A 24,635-nucleotide genomic window follows, 5' to 3' on the forward strand; every position below is an offset into this window, starting at 1 on the left:
GACCTGCTGGTCTCCGGCGATCCTTCCGCCTCAGCCTTCCAAGTGGCTGGAACTACAGGCACGCGCTACCACACCTGGCTAATTTGTTTTGATTTATTGTAGAGATGAGGTCTCACCAAGTTGCCCAGGCAGGTCACGAACCCACGGGCTCAGGCAATCCACTCACCTCAGCCTCCCAAAGTACTGGGATTACAGGCTGAGCCACCGAGCCTGGCCGATATGAGAACTATTAACCTAGCTTAAATAGCAGGAGGATTGATGCTAGGAGTTCAAGACCAGCTTGGGAAACATAGCAAAGAACCTTATCTCTACAAAAAATAAAAATTAGCCAGGTATGGTGCCATGTGCCTGTAGTCCTGAGTACACGAACACTGAGGCAAGAGGATTGCTCCAGCCCAGGATTTTGAGGTTACAGTGAGCTGTGATCGCTCCACTGTGCTCTAGCCTGGGAGGCAGAGTGATACCATGTCTCTCATGAAGATAGAAAAGAAAAAAGAAAACTTAATGTTTAAAATTTGAAAATTCAAATAAAAAGAAATTAATACTTGGATAGTCACATTATAAGACAGTTTGTTAAAGATTAATATGTAAATTATGCCATTCATCATAATTAGTATATCTTTTTAAATTAGAAAGTAGTTTTTTTAGGTTAGAAAATATAGTTTATTTAGAAATATAGTTTAAATTAGAGAGAGAGAGGTGATTCACCTCCTCGAGGTAGGGGAGGGGGCCAAAGCTTAAGAAAGCATGGCCTGGCCATAGCTCAAAGAGTACATGGCCACACCATAGCTTAGCAAGGCACTGGCCACAATAGCCTGGCAATGGTGGCGATGGTCTGGCATTGGTTGTGATATCTTAACTATGTAGTTTGATTAACGATTTTTAACATGCATACCAGGAATTCGCAAATTAAACCCAGATGATATGTTAGGTTTATCAGGCATAAAGTCTGTGTTGTACCTACTCGGCCCTGCCATTCTAACACAAAGGAAGCCAGAGATAATACGTAAATGAATGTGTGGCTATGTTCTAATAAAACTTTATTTATAAGCACTGAAATTTGAATTTTAAATAATTTTCATATGTCACAGAATATTCTTTCTTAATACTTTTCAACAATCAGAAATATAAAAACCATCCTTAGTTTGCAGGTCATACAAAAATAGATAGTAGGCTACATTTGGCCCATGAGTTGAAACTTGCCAACCCTTGATATATACTGTAACTGGATTATGAATTTTAAATAATTATAGTAAAATATCTTAATGTTAAAACTGTGAACATTATTTTCCCAGACAAAAATGATACTACAAGAACTTGTAGTCCCTGAAATTCATGTTTCTGGACATTTATTTATGTAATAACTATATATAACATATGCTTATTATATAATAAGGATGTGTCAAATTGTTGGAAATACACGATTCAGTTATAATTACACAGTATGCAAGTTGTCATCTAGTTTCAGGGTTTATAAAAAGATGAGTCCAAAAACAACATAAAACAAAGATGGATCCATTTTTGTATCTTGTTTGTAGTGTTTAAGAACAGGTAACTAGGATTCAGACCAGCCTTAACCCGCCTTGACTCCTTTTTTTTTTTTTTTTTTTGAGTTGGAGTCTCACTCTGTCGTCAGACTGGAGGGCAGTGGCCGCTCCCAGCCACCGCAGCCTCGACCTGCTGGGCTCCGGTGATCCTTCCACCTCAGCCTTCCGAGTAGCCGGAATTACAGGCATGCGCTACCACACCCGGCTGATTTTTTGATTTATTGTAGAGATGAGGTCTCGCTGCCCAGGCGGGTCTCGAACCCGCGGGCTCAGGCAATCCACTCACCTACATTTTAAGATATTTAATATAAATATTGTCAAATTAATTTCCAGAAAGATTGTGCAAATATGTACTCTCAAAAGTATTATATAAAGGTGCCCCTTCTGCTGCATATTTGATTGGCATTCCTTTGTACTTGAATATATACTTAACATCTCTGGCCAAGGTTTTCACGGTTTGATTAAGGGTTAACTTTACACATTTCTCCCTCCTCATAAAAACTATAGACCTTCGTATTATTTGGGTGATAAAAGCATAGAATTGGTTGGCTGTCATATAAAGGGCCATAAGCACAAAATAGTCATAGATATGAATTTAAAATGTCTTAAATATGTATTGCCTTAAATACCAGCATAGCAGATGTTTTGTGGACCCAGCAATTTTCTCCAAAAACTTGAAGTTAAGTGTAAGCTTGAATATCAGTTTTAACACTTTGGGAGGCTGAGGCAGGAAAATTGCTTGTGCCCAGGAGTTCGACCTGGGCAACAGCAAGACCTCGTCTCTGCAAAAAATAAAAAAATTAGCTGAGCATGGTGGCATGCACCTCTAGTTCCTGCTACTCGGGAGGGTGAGGTGGAAGGATCATCTGAGCCCAGGAAGTCGAGACTGCGGTGAGCCATGATCATGCCACTGCACTCCAACCTGAGCAACAGAGTGAGACCGAATTAAAAAAAAAATTACTAAATATAAACCAATACATATTGACATCTACTATTATAAGAGAAAGGCTTCCTGAAGTTTTAACCTAGATCTCTGTATCCTACCCTACTCTCCCTTTGATGCAGCCATTTTCTTTTTAGTCATGAAACTAAAATTGCCCTCTTCCAGTCACTAACACATCACCGTTTCATTTGCTTAATAGCAATTTTCTGCTATTAATCTGAAATTATTTGTTTTACTTGCTTATTGTTTGTCTTTTCTTTTGAGAATGCAAGTAAGCTTTATGAGGGCAGAAATCTTATCTGTCTCATTTACTGTTGAACTACTGGGGCTTAGAGTATATGGTAGACACTGAATAAAATATTTGGTGAATTAATGAATTTAGAAATTGTAGTTATTAATTTCATACTTCTTCTTTGTTAAAGTTTTCACCAAGACTGTTAACCCCTCTTTTTTGCGTTCTTGTCTATACTCTGGAGTTGCTAGCAGAAGAATTTGATAAATGACCATGTACACTGATCAACCTCTGACTAATTGAACTTGTAAATTAGCTGTCATTCTTTTTTTTTTTTTTTTGAGTTGGAGTCTCACTCTGTTGCCAAGACTGGAGTGTAGTGGTACACTTATGACTACTGCAGCCTCAACCTGCTGGGCTCAGGCGATTCTCCCACCTCAGACTTCCAAGTCACTGGAACTATAGGCACACACCACCACACCCGGCTAATTTTTTGATTTATTGTAGAGTCAGGATCTTGCCAAGTTGCCCAGACTGGTCTCAAACCCCTGGGCTCAGGCAGTCCTTGCGCCTCGGCCTCCCAAAGTGCTGGAATTACAGGCATGAGCCACTGCACCTGGCCTGAAGATAGTGTTTTTTTGAATGAAGTAATGATAGCTAATCTTTTTCCCCCAACAATTTTTTTTAATCATACAAATCTTTTAAAATTTTCTTTTTTTGAATCTTAGAATTGTGGAGTACATGTGAGGATTTGCTACTTAAGTATATTTTGTGAGGGTGAGATTTGGGCTTCTGACCAGTCTTCCCCTACCCAATGGGTGGGGATGGATTACCAATGGATGGTTTGGTGTCCCTTATCTCCCCTCTCTCCCTCCCTCCTTTAGCAGTGACCAGCATCTGTTGTTCCTATCCTTGTTTCCATATTTCCAATGTTTAGTGTCCACTTATGAGTGAAAACATGCAGTATTCAGGTTTTTGTTTCTGTGATAGTTTGTTTAGATGATGGTCTCCAGCTGCATCCATGTTGCTGCAAAGGACATGATTTTGTTCTTTTTTGTGGCTGCAAATGATAGCTTGTCTTAATCTCTTCTAGATTTTTATTAATGTTTGATACTTATGGTACATTGTCCTTCTCTGTACTAGCAGTGTCTGCTTTTTGTTATTAGGAACCTAATGACAGGCACCGGGTGTGTTTGTATATGGCTTTTATTCCTTACTTAGAGTTGGGCCATCTTTTTAACATCAGTTGGTTACTAGAGAAATGATCATGTTACAACCAGGTTCAGAGAATTGATTTTGTAGCCCTCAGTGACAGACTTCATCCTCATTCTATTAAAATAAATATAGATATAGAGTAACTATATATACAGAGAATCCATTTTCTTGCACATTGACCATTTTTGGGATCTACTTCTGGTCTTGTTATTAAAAAGTCTTTTTCTAAACCTTGGGTTTTCTTTACTTCTCTCCAGTATTTAAATAACTTTCTTTTTTGAGTAAATACTAATTTTTATCATTTCTGTATTCTGGTGACTTTGAGTATATGAGCCCTTTCTGCAGACCTTGGCATCTTTATTTTCCTGTTCTAAGATCCTTTCTGAGAGCATCCCACTTCCCCCCGGCAGTGCTTCTTAATGTGTGTATCCCTCTTCTGTCATTTATTGTTTAGTTCTGTAAAATGCTTGTGTTTCATCCTGAAGAATAGATCTCGAAGGGGATGACACACAGTGAGTGCCATGCCCAGACACATGATCTGCTTGTCAAGCAGTGTAGTTACAAATGAGCTGTGAGTTAAATTCTGGTGAGTGGCAGCATCGTTATTCAATATTTCACTTTTTGTCTTAGTCTGTTTATACTACAGAAATGTGTTGCTTTTTGTTTTTAAGATGACATCAGTTTGACCTCGCTGATAATGAGAGATTTATTTTAAGTGTCAGAAATAAGCAGTGGCATTCTTTATATGTAGCAATTGATGCAGCAGACTGGGAATGAAGGAGAAATTTTTTAAAATAAGATGTTAGCTAGATTTTTAAATAAATGGGATAGACAGATCATTCTTATTGTTGTTAAATATTTAATTAAAAAAAATCACTTCAAGGTGAAATTTTTTAAAAGCAAGAACGATGTAAATGACAAGGGACAAGAAATTGAGGGAATGATTTAGGAATCATTGTGAGTATTTAAGAAGAGAGCAGTCTTCTTCCTCCTATTGTGATCTTCCTTTGGTGAAAATGATAAAACAAAGGCCAGCCCAATTGGGAAGGAAGCAGGAAATCCTAGTTAGTGACTGTCAGTTGAATATTTAAGAGTGGTGAAAATACTTCTGTTAGATTTTAATGCTTGTTTCCCCAAGATTTTTTGTTGTTGTTGCTTTTTTCCTCCTAGGAAGTCATGATTTTTCATCTCTATTTCCTAGTAAGGGTGCCATTAAATAAAATTTGGAAGCCACATATTGTGACGTGATTGTGCAAAGCCAAGTTGAAATTTGAATTTTATGGTTTGAGGGAAACTATTCCAGAATTTGTTTAATCACTTTCTATGCCAGTGCTGCCCCATTTTTTAGCCAAGACTCTTTCCCTCCTCTAAATAGGTAGAAAAATGAGGAAATTTAGCACCAAGTAACAGAACCAAGATAAAAGTAAGGAATTCTGCCTGATTCTTGTATTATATCTACTCTGGCTCTTGTAGTTTACTTCATGGTTGAAAATACGTTAGAAGATCTTGTTGACATAAAATTCTCATGTTGTGATTATATTAGGAAAGCAGGTTTTGACGAGGAAGTAAAATTATTTCTAGCACAGTAGTTAGGAATTTTTCCAGAGATGAATTACTTTCCAGACATGCTCTGTGTTTTCAGCCATTATGTCCCTTGTCTTTGAATTTATTTACTTTTATTTACTTGTATTTATTTTCTATATTATGTTGTAGTTCCAGAAAGCACTAAAAAAATCATCATGTATTTAAAACAAACAAACCAGAAAACCCCCTTGTCCTGGGGCTCTGTGAAGAAGAATGAAGCTCTCATTTCCTAGTACCCAATCATCAGCTTGAGCTGGTCTCTCCTAGGAACAGAATTTATTGAAGCAATTTATCCTGGCTAAATGTGAAATAAATCTGTGTACACGTATGTACATACAGGCTCTGTTCCATTACAGCAATGCTGCAGCATCGGTTTCCTTCATAGTCTGACCATGTTCCTATCACACTGAAAGATGACCAAGAAGCCCTTTCTATTTTATGGGGCACCCCACAATGTTAAACACCGATTACTAGTGGAATTACTGATTAGACAACCAGAAATACTAGTTTCTATCCCCAGTGTGAATCTTAAGAGAGGAGGAGAGATGTTATCTAGCTAACCTGAGTTTTAAGCACCGATTATAGGTTCAGTATAGCACGTTAACATTTTATTTTAACTCAGGCTTGACAGATTACCCTGACGTTTTGGTTTATCTCTAGTTTTGAAGTCATTTTTAGGCATATTCAAATATTAGTTCCTTTCTTATCATCCCTTGTTCATATTCTTCTGTGTACCTTTCTCTCTTATGGAAGATATTTTTAAATGTCCTTTAGGAGTTTATTCTGTAAGACGGTTTTTACTCTCTACCCCATTTTTCTTGTCCACTCTTCTAAAACTCAATTCATCTTTTAGAATCTTTTTATTGTGATTTGCATTTCTAATCTCGAGCCATCTCTATCTCTATTTTTATTCGTAGTTGGAATATGAGAAATTTTCCCTGTACATTCAGATTGGAATTATTGTTCTTTGACAAAGAATTGCAGTCAACATTTTGAGAGTTTGGTTTCAATAATTTAAAGAACAGTATAAACCCTGTTAAAGTCTTCAGAGAAATAGAGGGGATGGATGATGATGCCTTTTAGTGCCATTTCTTTTATCCCCTGCAGCAGCACACATCTGTTGGCTGCAACAGAGCAGCCCAAGAACTCTGGCCGAGAGCAGCACAAACAGCCGGAACATATTCACCCAGTAAACCCCCAAAGAGTCGACATTTGTTTTATTGCTGCTTTTAAAAACCTAGCCATAAATAGAATCAGAGGGGGGAAGGGCACCGATATTTCTCCATTTGCCACAGACGATTGGTGGGGGGAGAAGGAGGCTCCCAGTGGGAAGAGAAGGTTTTTATTTTTATTTTTTTATTAATGAAAATCATTTCCCGTGTAGCCCAATAGGATGGGTGCTTTGTTTTCTTTGGCAATAATCTGGAATAAACGGCCCTTGCCAACAGTCTCGTAGTTTATACACCAGGGAGCCAGATTATGGCCCTGTAAAATGGAGCACCCCTCCTATAATCCCTTAATTAATTAAATGACAAATTTTGGTCTTCTCTAGTTCAGAAATATGGCTTCCGCATTGAGCGTTCAGTGAATTTATTGACATAGGGAACTGCACTGGTTGTAATTCAGCAGATTGGAGAAATGTGTTATATACTTTAGCAGAAAGATGGAAAATCTAGCAAAGGTTTGAAATTCTTTGACTATTAAGGTCTAAATTTTTCTAATTAAAAGTTTCAATCGAGGAACTGTAGATCATATGCCACCTGTCTAGCTGGTCTCCCCAAAGTAGCCTGTGTTTACGACTTTGATAGATGGCATTCTTGGAACACCTGTTTCTAGGCTTGATATTTTTGAAGCACTTTTTTTTCCTCCAGCGTATTTAACATAACTTTTTCCCTCTACCTTCCCCTCTTCAGCTCCGCTCTGCTATATGAAATATGGGAGACGACAGACCGTTTGTGTGCAATGCCCCAGGCTGTGGACAGGTACGTTTACAATATACTTTATTGTGAATGTCTCGTTGTGAATCAAAGTGGCTGTTTTATCACTAAGGCAAAGAGTTTAAAGCCGGTATTTTACGTGATCACTGGAGGTAATCAGATCAGAGGATTTGCAGTGTGTAAATCCAAGTTATGAGGAAGTGTAGGCACTCTACCGTAATGAAATCTGCCTTGCTCTCTTCCATATTGTTATTCTACTGGTGTTTGTTTCCCGACACACAGTGTTGAAGAATACATGTCACTTTCTCCTCCTTTCTAAAGCTATTCATCTAAATACAAAGCAAGTTTAGAAATATCTTTCTCTTCAACCTGCGTGGATATAAAATTCTGCTTAACATATTTGGAGAGGCAGCTAAGTGTACCCATCCATTGTGAACCCCAATTTGCCAGAATCGATTTGGATTTTTTAAATAAGCAGAAAAAAGTGTTTCTTTTTATGGTTGACCCAGAAAATCATTGTTAGCTGCTAAGGCAGATATCTGTCTAGGAAAGACAAATTCAGCATAGAACTTGAGATCTCACAGCATTACATAAACATTTTCCCTATCTGATGCCATGAAATGCATTGTTCTGTGTGTCAACTGCCACAGAGTTGTATTCATATGTTACATTATATGTTAGGTATTTTTCATCATATACTTTTTAAAATAAAGTGATTTTGTTAGATTTGCCTCTTTTTTTTATTTGTACCTTTTTAATTCTTCTTCCTGAATCTTCCCCCATTGCTATGTTCCTTCCACAAAGAATCAAGAAAGGAATACAAAGGAAATTTAATTTGCCTTCATTAATTCATTTTATAGAACCCAAAGGCTTGGGTTTCTGTTCAGTTAGGAATATGTCATGTGACTATTCACTGACACTTACTGGTAGTATATGAGATTGCAGACTAGTTCTATTAAACATTGTAAATACTTAGACAAAAATAATCTTTTTCAGAGATTCCTAAGAGTTAGAGAGGTAGATGAGATGGGGGTGGTGATAAGGAGAGGATGGAAGGAAGATTCCAAATTCCAATAAATGCTGAAATTTTCAGAAAAGACCAACAAAGCCATTGTATTCTGCAATATTTAGTATCCTAGGGCATATTTCCTTTCTTGTCAAGGTTTCCAGCTGTATTATTGACTGCATGTTTCCCTATGTGGTTTGTATTTTATTTTTTTTACAATAGAAGCCGGCTAGAAAAATTCAGCAAATGTTTCACTTTTCAGACAGCTTTATAAAGGTGAATATCTAAAAATGATCCCTCCACATTTTTGTGTGTGAATTTGATAATACTATGTAGTATGATTCTCATAAATGATACCTGGTACCTTTTTAACTTCTTTACTTGAAAAACATGTGGGAAACTCCTTTGGGTCCCCTCCCGCTGTGGGAGCTTTTCTGTCCTCTCAATAAATCCTGCTTTAAAAAAAAAAAGAAAAATATACTTTTTTGGTGAGAAAATTTATTTTTCTCATACTTACCACTGTTTTTCTTCAGTTATTGTTTAAGCTACTCAACTCCTATACTTCTCTTATATGCAGTGTGCTTAAAACCACCCAGACAAAGACTTCTTAAAAAAAAAAACACAACTACATTATGGAAACAAGGAATACACAGGGCAGGCATGGTATCTCACACTGTAATCCCAGCACTTTGGGAGGCCGAGGTGGGAGGATTGCTTGAGCCCAGGAATTTGAGACCATCCTGGGCAAAACAAAATTAGCTGGGCATGGTAGTGCATACCTATAGTCCCAGCTACTTAGGAGGCTAAGAAGGGAGGATTGCCTGAGCCCAGGAGATAGAAGCTGTGGTGAGCTATGATCATGCTACTGCACTCTAGTCTGGGTTACGGAGTGAGATGCCCAACTCAAAAAAAAAAGGAACACATGAGAAAAACATTTCTTAAGCTCTCTGAGGAAGATATAAATAGCATTTCTTCAGGCTATCTCATCAGAAAAGAGTAGTATCCTCTGAAATTTGTGAGATTTAACAGATTTATGAAATTTGTGTTTATTTCTTTGTTTTTGTTTTGCTTTTTTTTTGTTTTTAACTGGAGTTAGGAAACCAGTAGGAACTTTTTACTTTGGTTCCTTCCTAGTTCCTTTGGTTAGGTTTTGTTTACCATAGGCCATTTTCTTCTACTTCTTTCTCCCATTTCTGAATTGTTTGTTGATATTTTGGTTATTAGGATTCATTATAATCTCTGGTTTAGGTTTTAAAAGCATTTTTTTTTCTCAGTGGGAAGGTGAATGTGGAACATTGATACCTTCTTCATTTAATTCAAGAAACTTCTTTCAGCCGGGCTCGGTGGCTCAGCCTGTAATCCCGCGCTTTGGGAGGCTGAGGTTTGTGGATTGCCTGAGACCGCCGGTTCGAGACCCACCTGGGCAACTTGGTGAGACCTCATCTCTACAATAAATCAAAAAAATTAGCCGGGCGTGGTAGCGTGCGCCTGTGGTTCCAGCTACTTGGAAGGCTGAGCAGAAGGATCGCCGGAGCCCAGCAGGTCGAGGCTGCGGTGGCTGGGAGCGTGCCACTGCACTCCACTCCAGTCTGGACAATGGAGTGAGACTCCAACTCATAAAAAACAAAACAAACAAAGAAACTTCTTTCAGTCTGGGTGCCATGTCTCATGCCTGTAAGCCCAGCACTTTGAGAAGCATAGGTGGGAGGATTGTTTCAGGCCAGGAGTTTGAGATCAACCTGGGCAACATAGTGAAAGCTCACCTCTACAAAAAAAATTAAAAATTAACGGGGTGTGTTGTTGTACAGCCATACTTTCCTAGCTACTCAGGAGGCTGAACCCAGGAGTTCAAGGCTGCAGTGAGCTATGATTGTGCCACTGCTGCTGGGTGACAGAGCAAGATACTGTCTCTAGAAACAAAAATGAGCTTTTTTTCATAGAAAAAGGCTAGAAGGCTGCTACTTAAGACTTTGAAGGCAGCATGCTTCATCCCTTTACCTCCTTTCTTGTCACAACTTTATGGTCAGGTGACATTACAGTTCTTAAATTATATTTAGTCTTCTTCCAAGTTTCTCCCAGTATCTGGTAACAAATAACTCTAGAGTGGGATCTCTACAAGATTTACTGTGATTGCTTTGTGTTATATGAAATAGTGAACATCTGGCAGAGAAGATAAATTTGGCAAAGTGAACTACCCTTGGCCTGTCATCTAACTTTCTTATATCCCTTGAGAATGGTTTCATCCTGGAGCCACCTTGAGCCTCTCAAGCTATTTAATCCATTTGTCGTTGATTCAAATTCTTTTTTTTTTTTTTTTTTGAGTTGGAGTCTCACTCTGTCGCCCAGGCTGGAGTGCAGTAGCACACTCACGGCCACCACAGCATCAACCTGCTGGGCTCAGGAGATTCTTCCATGTCAGCCTTCCAAGTAGCCGGAACTACAGGAGCACGCTACCACACCCAGCTGATTTTTTATTTATTGTAGAGATGAGATGAGGTCTCATCAAGTTGCCCGGACTGGTCTCAAACCCGCAGGCTCAGGCAATCCACTTGCCTCGACCTCCCAAAGTGCTGGGATTACAGACTGAGCCATCGAGCCTGGCCTGATTCAAATTCTTTATTCCAGAAATGGTAGAATAATGAAAAGGCTATGTAAGTCCCAGGAGGGGTAATAAGGACCATGACAATTTTTACAAGTCGTGGTTTAGAACCTACTACCCTAGAAGTCTCAAAAAGCGGTGGCTTCTACCCGATAGAGGAAAAAGGAATGAACACAGTTATACTTCAGAATACTGATTCTTAAAAAACAAAAAAATATAGGAAACTATAAGAATCTTGTATTATTTCAGTACCTGTTCCCTGACCAGAGTTTATTTGATGCACCCCTAAACTCAGAAGTCATCTTGTGCCTTAATAGTAAGGGAAGGTGAAAGGAAAACACACCTAAAATAGACTAGTGGATTATGCTCTCCACTATATAATCAAAACCACCAGGCTTTCAATGGATACGTAAACATGTTTTGGTTGCTAGGTCTTTAATGGCTGTTATTTTTGGATTCTGTTCATGATCCACTTCCCAACAGTAAGTCTGATGTGACACAGCTGAGTTCTAAATATGCTGCATGTACTTAAAAAAAAAAATGGCTACTGAAGTTTGTGCAGTCTGCATTCTTATCTGAAAAGACAGGTGATAACCGGGCTCGATGAGTCAGCCTGTAATCCCAGCGTTTTGGGAGGCTGAGGTAAGTGGATTGCCTGAGTCCACGGGTTCGAGACCCGCTTGGGCAACTTGGTCTCATCTCTACAATAAATCAAAAATTAGCCAGGCGTGGTAGCGCGCACCTGTAGTTCCAGCTACTTGGAAGGCTGAGGCAGAAGGATGCTGGAACCCAGCAGGTCGAGGCTGCGGTGGCCGGGAGTGTGCCACTGCACTTCAGTCTGGGTGACAGAGTGAGACTCCAACTCAAAAAAAAAAAAAAGAAGACAGGTGATAAGGTTTTTTAGCCTATTCTCCTGTTGAGACTCTTGGTTTCTCTTGAGGCCTCATTAGCCTCATGAAGAGGAACTCGGGGAAAGCAATATTCATCCTAATATCTCTCTATGGAATGTAGTAGCAGGAGTAGTTGATGGAGCTGCCTCCTGAGATTGGGGGTACTGTTGTTAAGGCAACAGTACCCTAGATACCACATTGACAGAGGATGGTTGAGCTTGAGTTGTATGGGGTTTTGAAATGTTTATAAGATAGATAGCATCTATTTAAAAACATTGTGACTATGAAAATGGCTTTGTCTCTGCATTATAGTTAAAATAATAGAAATATAATTTTGTCCTGAACCTAGGAAGTCTTATAAGTTTTTAATATTTAGGGGGACACTTTTACTTGAAGGTGGATTATAAAGTTGTTCCATTAGATGTAGAAGCAGGAATAAATACTATGTCTCTGTCAGTAATCTTGAATTTAGATATTATTTCATGAGGATGCAGTTAGATAACTTACCTTTTGGATGCTTTTTGCCATTTTTATTACCAAGAATCAATAAATTCCATATTACTATACCTCCCTCTCAGGCACATGACAATAGTTTGCAGTCCAAATTATGCAGATTTAAGTCATTCTCTGGTCATGTAATTAAGTGTTAGAGCAGAGGCCTGTCATATCAGCTTATTTCTTAGAATGTCTATTTCCTTAAGAATAGGAACACATTTCCTTTGAGGAGATACTACTCATGGACAGTTAGTATCTTTCCATTATTAGCCATTGAGAAAGGTTTCTGTTATAACTACTCTGTATCAATTCTGTCCTTTTAAGTAAAAAATTATTTGATTATTTCTGTGTCCAGTGTGACCCTCAGGGGCTATTAACTCTTTTTTTCCCCTGAAAATATCAACCATCAGATCTTTTTTTCTTCTCCCAGAGGACATTTAGGTACAGTTTGAAATTCGCTTCATATCTTTCTGAGACATGAAACATGTAACTAACTCATAGACCTCCGGAGCCTGCTCTTCTTTTCTGAGGCCAAGAATAGTGATGGAGCCCTAGTTGTGATGGGATTGAGGGCAGCTTCTTCTACCTCCTTATCTTGTCATATAATAGGAATAATGTTTATGGTGTTGTAGTCCTGGCTTCACTTGGCATTTAACCAACCTCCAAAGCTGTTTATTGCTTCGTATCCTCTGCCTCCATGAACATTATCCCTTAAATCTCTATTGCTTTGTAATATATGAGGCAACAAATAGCTTCTATGATTGGTTAAATGCTGGCATGCTGCAAAGGTATATGTTTTATTGCCTATATAACACAAATCTATAGAGATTATTCCTATTATCCCAGCCTTCCCATTAAATGGGCCATACTGGTACTATGGGACCCTGGATCTTTAATTCTATCCCTTTGGCAAGTTTCCCTATTACCTGGCATGCGCACAAAAGAAAAGCAAGGAAGAATGAGTTGGTGCTGATTACTAATTCTTAATATTAGGGAAGCATCTTGAATTGGAGAATTACAAGGGGAAACCGTGGCTCTGACAGGTAAATGCCATTTGTGGTGGTATATGCTATGTTTACATATTTCGACAGGTGAAGGCAATTTCAGGCAAACAAATAAGCCTTTCTTCCTCACCCCCGCCAAGAGTTTAAAAACATTCAAATTTTTATTTAATAATTCATATTTCATTCAATAATTCATTTAGTTCCCATCTGGTAAGAGTGCCTGCATGCTGTCAGACAGCTGAAAATACACTGCATTATGCCCTATTAGGCCAACTGCTAACCTCATTTTTTGTAATATGTTGATTTTGCAGTATCTTTCAGTCCACTCTGCACATGCTGCAGTTTAATGTAACCATGTGATGGAAGTAGAGACCACTCTTATATATCATGTAGGCAAAATTGGCACTAGGATTTAAAAAAATGTAGAGATGTTAAGAGCAGGAATTAAACTCACCTTTCTTAATATCAGCTCTGACATTCTTGACACTTGCTCTTAGGAACATGTAGCTGGTTATTTTAGTTTTTTTATGTTATATTTATTATGACGTTACTAAGAATCTAGTAGACTGAAAGCATCCTTGCTCTAGACTACTCCTCCCAAAAAAGGCCGTATGAACCTAATTGGAGCTATCCCCAAGAAATTTAGGTGGCATTTTCCAGTTATTCACTCTTGTTTTCCTTGGATATAGCCTAATATTTGAAGCTGAGTATCCAGAAACTGTTCTCACAGCATTCCTGCTAGAAAAAAAAAAAAAATCCTGTATCTTTGTATCTTAGTTATTCCTAAGTTAGGAGAAGGGTTCTTTCCTAGTCCCCTCTTTTGCAAACTGCTAAGTTTATAAAGTGCCGTCTGGATCTGAGAGCCTGTCCTTCATTTATCCTTCTTTTGCCACCCTTGCAAAACCACATATAACCAGGTTGTTGACTTAAAAGATGTTGACATCATACAGAATTTTTCATTCTTTTATCAAAGTCTTCCAGTTAACACAGCACATTAAAAAACCACGAGTACATTCCCTCTCTCTGGTTAGCGTATTTCTTTAATGCAGATTGACTTGCTCAGCAGTCACATTCTGTCTGAAACCCTTGTTAGGGCCTCTCTGTATGTGGATTCATAACACATCTGTGTGTACATCTACAGTGCTGTATAAATAATAATAAGTAATCACCAGATGGCCTATAACTGCTCCTCTGGACCCGCTGGGTCTCTTGAAGCTGTTAGTAAAGTCTTCTGGCATTTTGCTGGGGAAAACTTGTCATAGATTTATTTCTAAAAAAATTCAAACTCACAACTGGGTGTTTAGGACTAGATATTGCTGTCTGTGTTGTAAATATTTAACAGGCTTTGTACAGTGACAAGTAAAAGCGCCATTACTAACCGCACATAGTGGCGGTGGAGCTCTTCTTCCCTCCTGGCCATTTAGAAAGGAAAAGAAATGCCGATAAATTGTACATTATGAACAAGGTACAAGAGATGCTCTCTGGAAGATCTTTCTGAAGAGAAAAAAGAGAATTTAAACATGCTGCTCTAAGGATTGTAACTAGGTATACTTAAGCTTTTAAAACCATATGCCAGTGACTTAAGTAAAACATAATGCCCCTATTATTTTTATTTTTTTAGAGACAGGGTCTTGCTCTGTCACCTGGAGTGCAGGGGTGCAGTCATACATAGTTCACTGGAGTCTCAAACTCCTGGATTCAAGCAACCCTTCTGCCTCAGTCTCCTGAGTAGCTGGGGATACAGGTGTGTGCCACCATGCCTGACTAGTTTATTTTTATTTTTAGAAACGAAGTTTTGCTGTGTTGCCCAGGCTGGTCTTGAACTCCTGGCCTCAAATGATCCTCCTGCCTCAGCCTCCCTAATAACTGGGCTTACAGTCATGAGCCACTATACCTAGCACAAAGCCCCTTTTAAATTGGATTTTTAATACTTTTAGAAAAGCCTCATCAGCTGGAATTTAGTCAGATCTAGGTTTTGCTCTTAATAGAGTCTTTATAACCAAATGATAAACTCCTTTGAAAGGGTCACAGTTGCAAATGTTAGTAGACATTTGGTCTTTGGTTATGTCTAAAAACTTAAGACATATTTATATTGTTTGCCAGTATTATTTATAAAGCAGAACATCTATATTTTGTTCTTTCCATTAATTTTTGTGAAAAGGTTATGCATTTTGTTTGGGGAAAAAAGTCTCTTTTTTTTTGAGTTGGAGTCTCACTCTGTTGCCCAGGGACGGCCACCGCAGCCTCAATCTGCTGGGCTCAGGCAGTCCTTTCCGTCTCAGCCTTCCAAGTAGCTGGAACTAAAGGCATGTGCCATCACGCCCAGCTAATTATTTATTTATTTATTTATTGTAGAGATGAGGTCTCACCAAGTTGCCTGGGCTGGTCTTGAACCCATGGGCTCAGGCAACCCTCCCACCTTGGCCTCCCAAAATGCTGGAATTAGAGAAGTGAGCCACTGCGCCCGGCCTGAAAAAAACCTTACTCTGGTTTTCTGCTTACAATTTTCCGTGCTATTTTGCTATTACTAATCCCCCTTGGTTTAGTGCATATTCCAGGGTACTTGCTCAGTACAGCAATGTTTTTAAAAATCAAAATGGAACTCATTACCTCTAAATTTGAGAACTTTTTTCTTTGTTTATTGTAAGATAACCAAAAGTGTCTTAAACAGAAATTGGGTATCTTAACACTCAAGTATAGTTTTCCTTTGTCTGTTGAAGATTGAAATTAAATAATAGCACACGGCAGTTACTTTTGAGTTAGGAAAGCTTTTCTCTTTCAAAATCTTATTGTGAAGAATTGACATACAAATTGTGAGGGAGAAGTGCTTTTAATAGTTTGTTGTAGGGAGATTTTTGCTCTTTTAAAAAATTTTCTCTCATAAAATTACCACGTTGAGGATAGGATTTCAAGAAAATGCATCACAGAGAAAAGATGAAAGCTATGGGGTTTTTCTCTTTGTAACAGTCCTTTGTGTTTTTACTTTGAAACTTCTTTGTGCAGTGAAATACGCTACCTTTGTGTTTGTGCTTTGGTAAGAATCTGGACTATTTGCAGTTGTCATGTGAAAGTACTGAGAATGAGAATGAATTTTGTGAAATTAGCTCATTTCCAGTCTGGCACACCATGTGCCCTGTGTGGCTGCTGATTCTGCCGGCAGATTGAAGTGCTGAACCAACTTCTGCTCTAACGATTAAAATTGCCAGCCATCATTCCAGCTTTTAAATCTTGTTGTTCACATCGATGATGTCAGATTTTGAGCAAACATAGCTCTGTCTTTAGATCCCCGGTGGAATGTGCAGTTCCCTGGGTTGAAAGAAAAGAGTTCTTCCTTTTTGCCTTTGAAAACCTTGAGTGGCTCTGCAGGGAAAGTCAGCAGAATAAATCTGCAGCCTTGCTGTGTCCTTTGAGTCATTGTAGAAAGCTGAATGCTCTGTCGGCATTCAGCAGATTGGCTGTCAGAGTTGCAGCTCTGCTTATCAAAGACATGGTCTCTCGAAGAGCCGTTTATGTTGTTCTAGAGAGAATCATCCTGTAGCAAAAGGAATGCCTTTTTTCTCCTCCCAAGGGTCAAATCTTCTTTTGATACTGGGCAGTTATCCCTTGATTTTCCTGAAAAATAGCTCAATCTACCAAAAAGATTGGCACCAGCATAGGTTACAGACTTGGCTACAATGACAAGCTCTGATTCCTTAGCCACAGGGAGAAGCATCAGGGTGATACTCGTAAGTATGCCGGAGGCTTAATGGTGGTGATTTTTCTGCTGAGAATCTCAGTGTCCCTTATAAGTGTCCTGGCTTCTGTTCTCTTTCTTTGAGGGAAATAAATTTGTTTTAGTTGTTTGCACACTAGTCACTGTAAAATGCCACCGTGAGAGTTGTCTTTCTCTGCTGCCTTCACTTCCTTAGCTTCTTTCCTTCTTTCTTCCTTAAGCCACTATCCTCTCCAGTTTGAGATCAAACCCTATAGTCTGATTTTTTACCTTTTTTGCCTTCCTTTTGTACAGCTTATCTTGGCTCTTATTATCCCTTGTACCTGGTGAGGATTATTAACCAGTGTTTCCTCTACTTTTATTTTAATTAATAGACTTCATTTTTTAGAGCCATTGTACACTTTCAGAAAAATTAAGTGGAAAGTACAGAGAGGTCTCCCTCCACCCCCATCCACAGTCTCCCCTATTATAATATGTTGTATCAGTGTGCTATATTGGTTGCAATTGGTAAACCAATATTGATACATTATTAACTAAAGTCAGTAGTTTCCATTAGGGTTCACGGTGTATACATTCTATAGGTTTTGACAAATGTATAATGGCATGTGTCTACCATAACAATATCATACAGATTAGTGTCATTGCCATAAAAATCCCTTGCTCTCTACTTATTCATCCTGCCCTCTCTCCCTCTTTCCTCCCGAACCCATGGTAACCACTGACTATAGTTTTTACTGTCTCTATAATTTTGCCTTTTCTAGAATGTCATGTAGTTGGAAACATATAGTCCTTTGATTTTTTTTTTTTAGATAAGCGCGTGATTAGAAATAGTTGGAAAAAAGGAGAGAAAAAAATTAGATGTGGGAGGCTCTACAGCTTCAAGCTGCCTCTAAAACTCCAAGAATTTATCCAGGGATATTTAGGTAGCCAGCCTTTCTTCATCTCTGCTGAGATTCTCTCTGATGTTATAGGAACTGGCTTGCCTAGTGACGGTTTTATCTGGTTCTAGGTGCTAGGAGCAAGGACAGGATGAACACTGAATGGGCTGTATCTGGAGAATCAAGGTATTAGGACTGAGCAAAAGCAAAAGGAAGTAGAGCATTTGATCACTTATCCTTTGATTAGGTTAAGGACAAAGTAGAGTCCCCAACCTAATCAAGTGAAAAAAAGTTCCTTCCGCCCTCTCATGAGCAGCCTTATACATGATTGAAGAAAATCAGTCCAAAGATTCGCCATCCAGAAATAAACCCCTATATTTCTACATTAATTAAAGAGTCATGCAAGTTAATAAGTTTTTAGAAAACTATGGAGAACTCTATGGGGGCTATCATTCACACTTCAACATGAATTAGTTTAATGACAGCTGTGATATTGGCTCCATAAAGAAATGGAAGTTTTTATTTGGAGATAGGAGATAGGAGATGAGGAATGGCTTAGGTGGATGGTCCCTGAGCAAAGAAGACATTGCAATTTATGAAGGTCAGAAATGCCTACTTTTTAGTTTTGTTTTGGGTTATCTCAGCTTCCCTTACTAGAAGCTAGTTGAGGAGTGTAAATCTTAAGAAGGACCCCAGTAAACACTGGAACCAACTTAATTTGGAAAGAAATAACCTTTTCCTACTCTTGAAGTTTTATATTGATAAAATAAAGAGAAAGAAGAAATACTGATTTCTCTTTATTTTAGTTCTAGAACTCATACTCCCTATCTGCTTAGAATTTTAGCTCCTTGGTATTAGATAGGATCTCTTTTCATAGAGGTATGGTCTTATTACCCTCTAGATATAACTACATATGAGAATCCCCCAGGCTTGGCCTCAATACTATTTTTCCTCACTTGTCAAACTGAAGTTGCTATATGGTAAAGTGAAAATTAGTCTAGGGAAGGCTCTTGGCATGATATTCCAGATTAACATTGATTAGTGCATGCTTTCAGGTCAAGTGTGCACACATACATATACAGTTTAGAGGAAATGTGCTTATATAATGTTCAGGAAAATGATCTTTCCATCCAGAGAGCATATGGAGAAAATGGAAGCAAACAAAATAAAATAATTTTATTGATATAATGGCAGAAACTGCAAGAATAACCATAGCTCATTGAGCTCTTGCTATGTACTCTGCAAAAGTGCTTTTCAGATATTATTTATTTAATCTTAGCAGCCTTCTGGTAGAGAATTTAGTATTGTCCCCATTTTACAGATGAGAAAACTAAGACTCCGAGAGGTTAAGTAAGGTATACAAAGTCACACGGTATTTTGTGATGGAGCTACAACACCAACCCAAAGAGACTCCAGATCAGCACTATTACCTACTAGATTAAATTGCCTCCTTATTTCTCTTCATACATACATAAATATGTATATATAGCATAGGAAAAAAAAAGAATAAGTAGTCATTTTTTGGTAAATGGTCCAAATCAGTCAAGTAAGCCCTGTGCATAGTTACTGATCTAGGCATCTGGCTGCCGTACCAGAGAGAGCTGAATCACAGCTAAGCTCTTCCTGTGCAAAAAAGATAGAAAGTCTTACTATAATGAAGCGACCTTTCTAAAATTGCCTCTGCCTTAATCTGTGATGTTTTTATCTGCCTGGGAATGCTCCTGAGATGCGGCTAACTCTCTCTGAGGTAAACCACCTCTATTTTGCATTAAGGGCATGATTTTAAGAGAGGAAAGAAAACTAGCCAGGCGTGGTGGCTCATGCTAGTGCCTTTGGGAGGCAGAGGTGAGAGGATTGCCTGAACCCAGGGGTTTGAGACCAGCCTGGGCAACTTGGCAAGACCTCGTCTCTACAATAAATCAAAAAATTAGCCAGGTTTGGTGGCGGATGCCTGTGGCTCCAGCTACTTAGAAGGCTGAGGCAGAAGGGTCGCCTGAACCCAGCAGGTTAAGGCTGTGGTAGCCATGAGCATGCCACTGCACTCCAGCCTAGGTGACAGAGTGAGACTCCAACTCAAAAAAAAAAAAAAAGAATTATTGGCTAACCAGAAATGTAGATGAAACTAAAAAACTAGGACTTAGAAATCATGGCTTCAGAATCCTCTGCTAATAGCCCTAAAGAAACATTGTAGTGTCATCATCTTTGTGAATTCTAGACTGGGTTACTTCTTGATTTTATATTTCTTTTTTTCTCACTGTGGTTCTATGCCTATAAGCTGCCAAATACAAAGAATGGGTATCTTGTTTTGTGTAGTGCCATGTAGTAGTGGGGCTTTTGTTTTAGTGACCACCATACTGATTGGCAAGAGGAAATATGATAAGGTGAAATTAGGGTATTATTAGAGTATGTTAACAGTATAATGAGATGTATGATCTGGCCAGTCATTGTTAACTTGCTTATGCTGACATTTTTGGCATATAACTGCAGGGGTAATCTTATCTGTTCAATAATAAAATTATTTTCTCCTCATGTCTCACATCCTGTTCATCTTTGACCTAACAGCACCTTTCTACATCTTTTTTTTCCTTTTTCCCTTACAAACTGTGGTAGACATTTCACTTATCATCTATCACTAGAAGTGAAAATATATGGCTAAGTAGATACATGGAAATATTTATGTGAAATAATTTAAGTGATAAAATATGTAAAAGTTTACATAAAGGATCAAAAGATCAGAGAATCTAATAGTTGATATTTATAGTAAAGGATTTCTTTGTATGTTTTATCTTAATCTTTCACTGGAAAGTTGCTTAAAATATACATTTTTGGCCCGGCTCTGTGACTCAACCTGTAATCCCAGCACTTTGGGAGGCTAAGGAAAGTGGATTGCCTGAGCCCACGGATTCGAGACCAGTCCGGGCAACTTGGCGAGACCTTGTCTCTACAATCAATCAAAAATTAGCCAGGCGTGGTAGCGTGCACCTGTAGTTACGGCTACTTGGAAGGCTGAGGTGGAAGGATCACCAGAGCCCAATAGGTGACCATGAGCGTGCTACTGCACTCCAGCCAAGGTGAGATAGATAGATAGATAGATAGATAGATAGATAGATAGACAGACAGACAGACAGACAGACAAACATTTTTCCTGCTTGATTCTGATAATGATTCATTGTGCACTTTGTGAAATTAACTGTGCATTCATCTGCAGGAAATATCTTATTGGAGTCTTGTCTTTTTCACCTCTGACCAAGCAGACAAGTTCTTGGCTTCAAAACTGAGAATGCCTCATTTGGTAAGGTTGCAGCCTACCAAAATGATCACCTGGTATCCAAAGATCTCATTTGTTTATTTTGTTGAATGCCTCTGATAGGCCAGTAAGTTATGTATGAGCATGCACTTCTATATGTGTATGGGGGTGAAGGCTAATGCCAGGAGTTCCTGTAAAGCTAAACGCACAGAAAAGGTGATTCAGGTTAGCAACCTATAGAATAGAACTGCATACTTGGCTCTCTAGAGATTATCAGATAGATGATGGCAGTTTGATAGAATGGACAAAGACTGCATTTTAATGCTCAGCCTTGATTACCTCCTTTTTGTATCTCTGTTCTCAAGCTCACTGACAAAAACAAACTTCTGTTGGCTTAGTTATTTGTTTTAAATGTCTCAGTTGTAATATATACATGGAGTTAGCTGTATAGAACCAGAGTGGGCAAATAGTGTTATAGACATCTGTCACTTCAGTGAGTATCTTTTTTTTACACAATGGCAATCTGCGCACGTTAATCGTTTTTATAATATTATGTTCATAACTTCAGATGTTTGTCATTTTACTTCAGTTTCAAGTTATTTCTTTTATTTATTTATTTATGAGTCAGAGTCGTACCCTGTCACCTAGGCTAGAGTGCAGTGGCATAATCACAACTCACCTCAGCGATTCTCCCATTTCAGATTCCCGAGTAGCTGGGAATATAGGCAGGCTCCACCATGCCTGGCAATTTTTAAAATTTTTTTTATAGAGACAAAAATATGCTGTGTTGCCTATGCTGGTCTTGTACTCCTGGGCTCAGGCAGTTGTCTTATCTTGGCCTCTCCCTAAGTGCTGGAATTACAGGTGTGATTCCACCCTACCTGGCGTAGTTTCAGGTATTTTTTAGACTAAGGGAGACTGTAGTCTCCTTAGGCTTATATGTATTGTGAGGGGGCAATAAAAGTAGTTACTCTAAAAATTTCAGGGATCGAAGTGTCTATGTATGTTTTATAAAATTCCATATTAAACACTTTAGCTATTTCCTCTTCAGTCTTTTCTGTTCTTTCTTCTAGGTTCTACCTAGGTAATTGGAATAGTGGAAAGTGGGGACTTTACTTCAGCACTTCTACTTTGTATGCATTTGAAACTGCAGTTACATGGGGCCTTATGGAGGCTTGTACTTTCAGTTATGCGCATTTGACAGCCCGGAAGAGAGAGAGTTGTGTGCACATGCCAGCTCTCGGCAGAGCAGTAGTTAAAGATTTGAACATATTGTACCTTGTTGGCTCTTCCCTTAGTCCTAAGGGGGGAATTTTACTTCTCTATAGACAGTAATCAGCTTGTCAGAGTGGAGTGGCTTTTTGTTTTTCCTTTATCTGGTAAAATGCCGTGGACTAAGCCTTTCTGGGAATCAATTTCTTCTTCCACCACATGAACAGAAGGTCATGGATGTAGTCTCTGAAACAAAGGGAGGTGTGATAGAAAAATCAGTGGCTAGGGCATAATTGGATTGGAGCTCTGTCAAGGAGAGAACAATTCTTGTTTGGAAGCTGGACTTTCTGCTATGCTATGCTTTTCTGTCTTTTTTGTTTTTTGGAGTTGGAGTCTCACTCTGTCGCCCAGACTGGAGTGCAGTAGCCGCTCCCGGCCACCGCAGCCTCGACCTGCTGGGCTCCGGCGATCCTTCCGCCTCAGCCTTCCAAGTAGCCAGAACTACAGGCGCGTGCTACCACGCCCGGCTAATTTTTTGATTTATTGTAGAGATGGGGTCTCGCTGCCCAGGAGGGTCTCGAACCCACGGGCTCAGGCAATCCACTCACCTCGGCTTCCCAAAGGCGTGGGATTACAGGCTGAGCCACCGAGCCCGGCTGCTTTTCTGTCTTAACAGAATAATAAGCAACGGGTACTCTACTTCACACTTAAATTTTCAGGCTCTTTTCTGAGCACTCTATGAGAATAAATATGCAACAAGCTATTCATTTTTCCTTAGTGGTTTTCAATTTTTTCTTTTTTCATTTCCTCTCTTCCTTTGCTCTTTAAAAAATTAGCAAACTTTAATTTTTAGAGCAGTTAAAAAAATTTTTTTTTTTTTTTTTAGAAATGATGTCTTGCTGTGTTGTCCAGGCTGGTCTCAAACTCTTGGCCTCAAGCAATTCTCTATGCTCAGCCTCTCAAAGTGCTGGAATTTACAAAAGCAAAAACCACTACATCCAGGCTAGAGCAGTTTTAGATTGACAGCAAAATTGACAGGAAGGTACAGACAGTTGTCATATACCCTTGTCCCCACACATGCACAATCCCTTCACTACCAACATACTGAATCACAGTGGTACATTTATTACACTTGATGAATGTGCATTGACACATTATCACCCAAAGTCCATACTTTACATTAGGGTTTACTCTTAGTGTTGCTCATTCTATAAGTTTTAACAAATATGTAGTGACATGTATCTCTCATTGTAGTATCATACAGAGTAGTTAGTTTCACTGCCCTAAAAATCCTCTGTGCTCTGCCTATTCATCCCTCCCTTCCCCACTGACCCCTGGCAACCACTGATCTTTTTACTGTCTCCATAGTTTCATGTTTTTCGGAATGTCATTTAGTAGGAATCATACAATATGTAGCCTTTTCAGATTAACTTCTTTCATTTGGAAATATGAATTTAGGCCAGGCTCGGTGGCTCAGCCTGTAATCCCAGCACTTTGGGAGGCTGAGATGACTGGATTGCCTGAGCCCATGGGTTCAAGGCCAGCCCAGGCAACTTGGTGAGACCTCATCTCTACAATAAATAAAAAATAAAACAGGTGTGGTAGCGCGCACCTGTAGTTCTGGCTACTTGGAAGACTGAGGTGGAAGGATCGTAGGTTGACGCTGGGGTGGCTGTGAGTGTGCCATGGCACTCCAGCGTGGGCGTTGGAGTGAGACTCCAACTCGAAAAAAAAAAGAAATATGAATTTGTTTCCTCCATGTCTTTTCATGGCTTGATAACTCATTTCTTTTTAACACTGAATTATATTCCACTGTCTGAATGTAACACAGTGTAATTATCCATTTACCTACTGAAGGATGTCTTGGTTGCTTCCAAGTTTTGGTAATTATGAGTAAAGCTGCTATATAAATATCTGCATGCAGGCTTTTTTGTGGATGTAAGTTTTCAGTTCATTTGGATAAGTATCAAGAAGTATGATTACTGGATTATTTGGTAAGACTATGTTTAATTTTGTAAGAAACTATACTTCTGACCAGCTCGGTGGCACACGCCTATAATCCCAGCACTTTGGGAGGCCAAGGTGAGAGGATTGCCTGAGCCCATGGGTTTGAGACCAGCCTGGGCAACTTGGC

The 24,635-nt window shown here is 38.9% G+C and overlaps 1 protein-coding gene across 2 annotated transcripts in view; it reads left to right on the forward strand.

The window, feature by feature from the left end:
• The window catches only part of ATF7 (activating transcription factor 7), a 104,809-nt gene that overhangs the window by 13,457 nt on the left and 66,717 nt on the right, over nt 1-24,635 (forward strand). For both annotated transcript variants that reach the window (XM_021708690.1, XM_008050267.2), the window contains exon 2: nt 7,435-7,503. In XM_021708690.1, the coding sequence (XP_021564365.1) occupies nt 7,456-7,503 (48 nt within the window). In that variant the 5' untranslated portion in view covers nt 7,435-7,455. The remainder of the gene's footprint in view (nt 1-7,434; nt 7,504-24,635) is intronic.

This window comes from Carlito syrichta, unplaced genomic scaffold, assembly GCF_000164805.1.
Source record: "Carlito syrichta isolate Samal-C Ts95f unplaced genomic scaffold, Tarsius_syrichta-2.0.1 Scaffold143503, whole genome shotgun sequence".
Classification (NCBI taxonomy): Eukaryota; Metazoa; Chordata; class Mammalia; order Primates; family Tarsiidae; genus Carlito; species Carlito syrichta.